Source organism: Etheostoma spectabile, chromosome 17 (assembly GCF_008692095.1).
Source record: "Etheostoma spectabile isolate EspeVRDwgs_2016 chromosome 17, UIUC_Espe_1.0, whole genome shotgun sequence".
NCBI lineage: Eukaryota > Metazoa > Chordata > Actinopteri > Perciformes > Percidae > Etheostoma > Etheostoma spectabile.
In genome coordinates this window covers 23530042-23538154 of record NC_045749.1, presented here as the reverse complement: position 1 = coordinate 23538154, position 8113 = coordinate 23530042, and the positions used below count along the sequence as shown (strand labels likewise).

Sequence of the window (8113 nt, the reverse complement as noted above, 5' to 3'; positions counted from 1 at the left end):
GGGGGGGGTTTGAGGCGCTGCATGCAGGCAGCCCTCGGGCCTCTTGGATCCTGAATGCAGGAGGTCCTAAACAGGCTGCGACAAGACGGGTATTTTTACAGCCCAGGTGGGTTATGGGTATGTCAGCCCTCTGTTAGCACTCTGGGTGGTCGGGGGTCAAGACTGACCTCTGGTCTGGTAGGGTAAAAACAGGTTGGAGTGGCAAAACTCATAGTTAAGCTGTTTTTATAGATAAAGTCAAGCTTTTTGTCTTACAGATTATCTGTATCTGCCTTTTATTTGCCTGATAACAGACACACTTAATGAAAAGTGTTCTTCTTCAGCTCTGTTTCTGTCCCTCTGCTTCTGTTTCAGAGTCTGACCTAATGACCCCCCCACCACCACCACTATCTGACCATCTGTTACTGGGTTTTACGTTTTTCATTTGTTAAATAATTGCTCAAAACATTTAAACAAAGTTTTATGTTAGAGTTTGTAACATTCCAATAGCTTAATTTTTACTTTAAGATTTTCATCTTCACTGTTGATTTGTTATGGTTGGTGGTGCAGGTTGGCACAGATTAGTTTTGTTCGTGTTTGTGGAGCCTGGGCTGTCTACAGAGACCGTGTTTTTTTACAGTGTGTTCTGGGGACAGGCAGCTAGCAGATAGTGAGATGTTTTTTACAGTGTGTTCAGGGGACAGCAGCTAGCAGATAGTGAGGAGATGTTTTTTACAGTGTGTTTAGGGGACAGGCAGCTAGCAGATAGTGAGGAGACGTTTGCTGTATGTGACCAAAAGAAATACTGTAGGGTTACATTGAGACAGCTAGCTAGACTATCTGTCCAATAGCCAGACCTTTCTTCAGCGTGCTTTGGAGGAGGGTCTGGCAAAGCGAGACAACATTAACTACTAGTACTTGGTATTGGTATTGAAAAACCAGTATCGGTTGATCCCTAGTCAATACCTGTCAACTGAACCCTGTGAGAAAAATGCAACGCTAAATGAAATGAATCAAGGTGGCGTGTTAAATCTTTAGTTTTATCTTTGAAATGAAATTTCAGACTATAACACGGCTGGTCGTGACTAAGCTCTGAGTCTAATATAAGGAGCTTGAACAAGTGACGTAAAGCAGATTTGTGAAAAGTATCCCATGGTTCCATCCTCTAAACCCAGGAGAACCGCTACATCTCTGGACCCATCTCTCAACACGAGGCCCAGCTGAGCTGCTTGCTCTGTTTTCCACTGCCTCTGTGGGCCGTGGCGTCATCGACCTCAGGGATGATACCCAGACTCCCTGGGTTAACGGGGGGGGGGCAGAAAACATTAAGATAAGGCAAGAATGTGTCAACCCCATTTAAATCTCCTTCAGCTTCCCATCCCTGGAAAACTACAGGGCATAGGGGTAAGAGCAGCCAATGTCCTCATAGTTTTTCAATGAGACATTTAGCAATGCTCACATACACCCAGAACACTGTCAAGGTGCTTTCACATCAATATTTGGGGTCATTTTCTGAAACTCTAGAGCTCTTACTGGTTCAGGTTATTGCACTTTGTTAAGTGTGAAAACATAGTCAAGAACGCAAATGGTACAAAGAGACAGATGTAAACATATCCAGCAGTTCCACATGCTTTATGAGCCAAGCCAAGTCAAGTCCTGCATTTAGAATTTTACAAAAACTATTAAAGAAGAAAGGAGATTCTCTACAATTCCCACAAAACACTGCATGGTGTGAGATATGTCATTGAAAGAGTTGCTTTCCCTTTTATCCATGATATTCATTCAAGCTCGCTTGTCTTCTTCAGACGCCAATATCATCTTCTAATGCACAGGTATTTTGGGGATTTTGGATTAGATTTTGATCACATCCCCTCCACTATGCCTAGAGATCGGCCTGGGGCATGTTCCATAAGATCATCTCTCAATGCAAATCAACCCAGCTATTAGGCTAACTGAAATACCACCATGCCAATCTTTATGTATGGTGAAGGGTATGTGATGATATGGGGGGCATTTTAATTCCAAAGGCCAAGGGAAATTAAATAACTGGTCTTTAAAAATTCTACGTGAATTTAACATTGGGGGGTGTCTATACTTATGCCCCCTGTATTTTAAGTTAGAACATTTATTTATTCACAATACATTATTCATTCACAAAGAAAACTGGTGTCCTTAAAGGTTGGATTTTTCCAAATTAATTTACTTGAGAATATATTTACTTGAGCATAAATATGTATATATATATATATATATATTGTTTAGCTGCCAAGAAAATAATCAATCTTGTGTTAACTATGTACCTGAACTAATCAAATAATATGAAATAATTTGTATTTGAACACCTCCAAAGTGCTGCTGGTCAACAAACCCCATTAACTGCCCCCTTGGAGAGTCTATCACCCCTCCATGTCAATCTTTGGGCTAACCCTACTCTTCTTCCATGTGTCACACACACCATATTTACTACTTTACTAGCCTCGGCAACTGAAATTCCTTAACTCTGAATAATGTCTGACAGCCTCCTCGCTACATAATCCTGTCTTTTAAAGAATTCCACTAAATCTGACTCGGTATTGAATTTTTCAGGTACTTGTCATCAAATGGTAATAAGAGAACGCAGTTTTGTGGATAGTCATTTATTTAAAAGTTTCTTGTTTCTTTCCACACTTTTCTGCAGTCTCATGAAAACAACATCAGATTTCAACCGCTGATGTTATCGTACGGAAATCAGTTCGGAGAAAAATAGTGTCATTTCATACACATTCAGCTCCCCAGACAACCTCCCGCTCCGTCCTGAACCTAAACAGCGACACTGTACACAATGTAAGTGTTATCTTAACAATGGCCCTCTTCTCCCTACTCTCAGAAACACGGCAACAATGTGACTGCTGTCAAGCAGAGCGTGGGGGCTCCCTCGCAGCCACAACAATGAGCAGATTTATCATCCCTCCCACAACTTAACGGCCAGAGGATTTGCTGCTCGGCAGGTGTGGAGGCCCGTACTGTAAATAAGCTGACAGTGATATCTGAATGAGGCTCGCACATGGAATGCAGGGAAACCTGATGGCAAGTTTAAAAAAAGGGATTAGGGATGAGAATGGGAAATCTCAGTGTAGTGTTGGTTTTGATTTTGTCTCGGAGTGCCATGCATTCTCATCAACAAGTTTGTATAATAGTTTACTCACGCTTATGCACAGCAATCTGCATGATATCTTATAAAAGTCCCCGACATTTGCTGGATGGATAGAAATAGTTTTGGAACTGCAACAAGTCAAGTATAGCCAAAAAAAGGTGGCTGTGATGCAGATATTGGTCAACAAGAGAGGATGGTTTGTGACACTTAAAGGGTAACTACCGTTTTTTCAACCTGGACCCTATTTTCCTATGTTTTTGTGTTTAAGTGACTGATGGGAACAACAATCTTTGACATTGGTCCTGTATTAAGTGAGATCTCTGCACTCGGAAGTCGTGAAACGAGCTACAATGTAAGTAAGGGCAATGGTCCACCTTGTATTTACCTTCACAAAGTGCTGGTTTTGCCACTGACAGGCTCAGATTATTATTCTAAGTGTCTGACAACAATATGGAAAGGATTTCTAAAGAGGTCAACCTTTCTGATCCTTTTTTTAAACATAAATCACCTGCGAAATTGTGTTTGCTAAAGCCACCAGAGTCCATGTAAATAAATAGTAATTTTAACATTATAAAATACACTTCATTCAAAGTTGACAGAAACAACATAAAACTATGAAAAGTCATTTTGGGTCGTCTTTCCACTTTCCCAACCATCACAACTCTAGTTCTGCTTGAAATAAACATAGTTTACCGATTTAAATGTGAAAGTATGTTGGCTCTATACGCGCTAAAAGTATGGTTTATTTAAATGGAGTCTGGTGGGTTTAGCACTAGCGACTTCAGAGCTGTTTCTGGTTTTAAACAGAAAGGTCTTAAAGATGTTTTAAAAGTCTATCTCTGTAGGGATCCTTTCCATAATGTTGTCAGACACTTAGAATTTGAATCTGAGTCTGTCAGTGGCCAAACCAGCACTTTTGTGAAGTTAAATACAAGCTGCACAATAACCCTATTAACTCACATTGTAGCTTGTTTCTCTGCTGCAGACTGCAACGATCTCGCTTAATACTGGACCGATGTCAAAGATTGTTGTTCCCATCAGTCACTTAGACACAAGAACAGAAGAACATAGGGTCCAGGTTGAAAAAAAACGTAGTTACCCTTTAAGTTTAGCCACAAAAGGGAGACTGTAAAACTGTGACGTGACATCTACAAAACGTTAAAATTAAAGAAAGAAGTTGCCATTGCCGCCGTAATATTAAGCCTCGATCTCCCTCTGCCCACTTAACTGTTCCAAATATTTTCATGCATTTTTATTACCACTTTATCCCCAAAGAGGGGAATATTATTCAGTGCAGTGATAAATAAAATGTAGGTTCAAACTGAATGGGTATCCATTGTGTTAAATGTTACATGTGTATCTAGTCTTTTGGAGACTCAAACCTGGAGGGTTGGTGGTATGTAACACTTGGGTTTGATACATTTGATACCCCTAAAATGGCCTGTGGCCCCAGCCTGGCCCCTCCATTTAAAATGGTCTTTATCATCCCTCCCACAATGAAACGGCCGGAGGATTTGCTGCTCGGCAGGTATGGAGGCTGGTACTGGAAATCAGCTGACTGTGATATCTGAGCGACGCTTGCACATGGAATGCAGAGCAACATGATGTCAAGTATAGAAAAGGGAACATGGAAGACTATGAGAACTCGCAGAGTATGTGGATTTGGATGTTGTCTTGGAGCGTCACATGTGAACGCTGCTTAAAGGTGCATTAGGAGTGCCTGCATGGTCACGTCTGTTGACGTTCCAAGTAAATTCAAGACAAAACAGAGCACGCTCGCCCCTCCCTCATGTTTCAATAACTGTCATGACCAACAGACTGTCACAACCCAACTTCCCTGGCTGTTTTTGTCTTGCAGACATAAGGACTAGTTAGTTAGCTAGCAATAAGTAAAGACCCAGACTGCATTGTTGTATGAATTGTCCTTAGAAAGCTGCTATTCTATTTTGTTACAGTAGACAAATGGGGGGGGGGTAGGCCTGAATGAGTTATCTGTATTGTTGGGGAAACCAGAACCAGACACACCTAAGGCCTCTTACCAGTCGCTGCAGCCGACCTGTCGCGAGTCACAGAGATCACAGAGATCTCGCTGCGCGCCAGGATTTTGAGCGCAGACCTCGTGCACTACTCTATTTTTTTTCAGCGCCGCATGACAAAGCAGAAACAGGAAGCATGGACGAGTTCGAGAGCAACTGGATGCCAGGACTCTCAGAGTGACTGCAAGCCTCTCTGGTAAACTCACTGGGTTAAGATGAGTTATTTCATGGTTTCAAAGTCTTGATCTGACGAAGTAGGTCATTGAATCGACATTTTGAAGTATTCTAAGTGCTTCTCTCCATCTCTCATACCTTTTTCTTCTTCTTCTAGTCCGTAGAAATAGCAAAGTCAGTAGCCTTTCCTCGGTTGCGCCACCTCTGTTCAGGAGCAGACTGCAGCTAGTGTCGCGACCACCATGCCATACCATAGTTACGCCGCTCCCATGATGTCACACTGGCGCGCAACAGGTCGGGAACAGCGAGTGTACCAGACGCTTTACAGCTCTGAGTTTTTTAATTAAAAGCACTGCTTTAAGGGAAATTAAAAGTTCTATGAGTCGGCCAGAAAAGATGAAGAATTAAAAGTGCCTTCTGAATCTTTTATTGCCCTTTAGAAAGACAAACCCTGTCTGGGAATCCAATTAAACTCTTATTAAAACCGACTGAGTCATATGACGCAGCTGCTTTTTTTTTTCATTTAAACATCTACAGATTTGCTTCACATCAAAGGCCCCTGTAGACCCACAGCTAAGGCAGCTCCGAAAGGGTTTCACACTCCTGCTCAATTAAAAAGTCAGCAGCCCAGAGGCCCTCAGAGTGGGAATCACCCCTCCATTTAAACACATTCCCTGATCAGAGAGAGGTCCGATGTGAACCCTGGGACTGAAGATACTGCTGCATCGCACCCGTGATCAACAACACTTTTTTTACTAGCCAATCAAATTTCTCACTGGTCAAATATTTTCCAAGGAAAATAAACCAGACTATGGGTGTTTCACACCTACCTGATTTGGTCTGGACTTTCGGACTTGGTCAGTTTTGTCTGAACCAAAGTTGCAGGTGAGACCGGTGCCTCGGACCACGGTCTGGATCAAAAGACCAAAATGCTCCGATCAAAGGAGGTGGTCTCGTCCGGAACAAACTGACCCATGGTCCGGTTCGTTTGCAGTATGAAAACACTTTTAGGACGATTTGGACTTTCGGACCAATTACAGGACGTTAAGCAACGACGTACCATAGAAGAAGAAGGAAAAACCCGGAAAACAAACATTGCTAGAACAAGAAAGAAAGAGTCGTGGACGTACAAAATACTTTTTGCACTACGAGATTTCTTGAGTACTGCGCTTGTAGTTGGTGCTGCACTTAGTAATACCATAATAACGCAATCAGGATTTGTTCATTTATCTATTTATTTATTTATTGTCATCCAAAATGACAACACGCCAACGTCACACGGACGCCTGTCTACTCACCAATCAAAGGTACATGGTGACAACACGCCATAGTTCTGTAGTGCATCACGCAATCACAACATAGGGTTGATGGGAGATGTAGGATTAGTTCTACAAGCAGTGTTACCAGATAAAGATTACATTTCCAAGCCGATCACACACAAAACGACCCAAATTTCTTGGAGGAAAACCCACCAATCTGGAAACCTTTCTGCAGCCGGACGATTCAAACATACTTGCTCCATTCATCACCTGCCAAATTGGCTAGTAACTTTACAATGTTACCCGCCAAAGTTCATTTTTACCCACATTGGAGAAACAAGCTGGTGGGGAAGAGTGAAGCACTCTTGATGCCATGGACAGACATGGGAGAAGACAGAAGGTGACCGTACCTTTCCTCCAAGGAGCCAGGATGGAGAAGGACTTCTGCCAGCTGATGACCAGCCCCGCTTTTTTCCTCTTCAAACTCATGCTCCTGTTACAATCCCTGAGGTCTTGAGGACAATTCAAATGTGGCGAGGTTGAGAAAAGCAAATAAAACACTTCCTCAGTGATTCCTCATCATGTTTTTCAAGAGACGTTTCAGTTGTGGACAAGGCGTCTGTTGTTGGAGGAGTCAGAGTGGAGGGTGTCCTGGAGCAGGGTCATGATACCTGTGCTTCCTCGCCTGCTGGACGGCGCTTGTGTGTGAGTGTGTGTGAGAGCTCCAGCTGACAACAGTAAAGGGGGCTGGGCTCCACTCAGAGGAATGACAGTAGGAGGAGGAGGAGGAGGAGGGGGAGGAGGAGGGGGAGGACTGAGATTTGCACTCAGCCTGAAGGCGAACAGGGAGCGACCTGAGCTGGAGGAAAAGCTCCAATGGATTAAGAGGGAGGAGGCTGACGTTCCATCAATCACAGCTTCTAACTTTATATAGTCACAGTGAATTACACTGATGAGACACTTAAAAGATCCACAAAACACATGTTGGACTATACACAGCAAAATGACACAGTTGATAATGGCGGAGTAAGAACTATTTTATTGTTACTGCTAAATATTTCAAAACAACCACAGTGTTTTTTATAGAACAATTGGGGCTAAGGATTCATTTATAGACCTGGCATAAGTTTTAATAGGAATGTAGTTTGTAAGCCATTGGTCATTAACAGTTAACTCAGCGATCCTGACAGGGGATAGACCGAATATCGGCCCTGGCTTGAATTTCTGACTGGCTCTGACACTTAACATCAGCAAAAGTGTTTGTTTTTAGAATAGAAAAAGGGAAGTCAGACAGATAGCATTGTTAAGGGGGACAGGATACAGACTGTGTCCCATTTTAAATAGTTGGGAATAACTTGACTCTCAGCTGTCCTTTAAGAAACGTGTAAACAGGTGTGTAAAGCTGTCAAAATTAATTTCAGCAACTTTAGATATATTAAAAACCAGTTCCCCGTTAATATGGACTAACATGGACTTGTGTTGCGTGTTGACGTTACCATAGTCTATAAAGGCTGCTCCTCTATTAAATGAGT

At 42.4% G+C, this 8113-nt stretch overlaps 1 protein-coding gene across 1 annotated transcript in view; it reads right to left on the bottom strand.

Annotated features, from left to right (window-relative positions):
* The window catches only part of si:ch211-250c4.3 (uncharacterized), a 47584-nt gene extending 40283 nt beyond the window's left edge, over positions 1-7301 (bottom strand). The window contains exon 1 of the mRNA XM_032542007.1: positions 6992-7301. Within this exon, the coding sequence (XP_032397898.1) occupies positions 6992-7070 (79 nt within the window). The 5' untranslated portion in view covers positions 7071-7301. The remainder of the gene's footprint in view (positions 1-6991) is intronic.
* Positions 7302-8113: the final 812 nt, after the last annotated feature.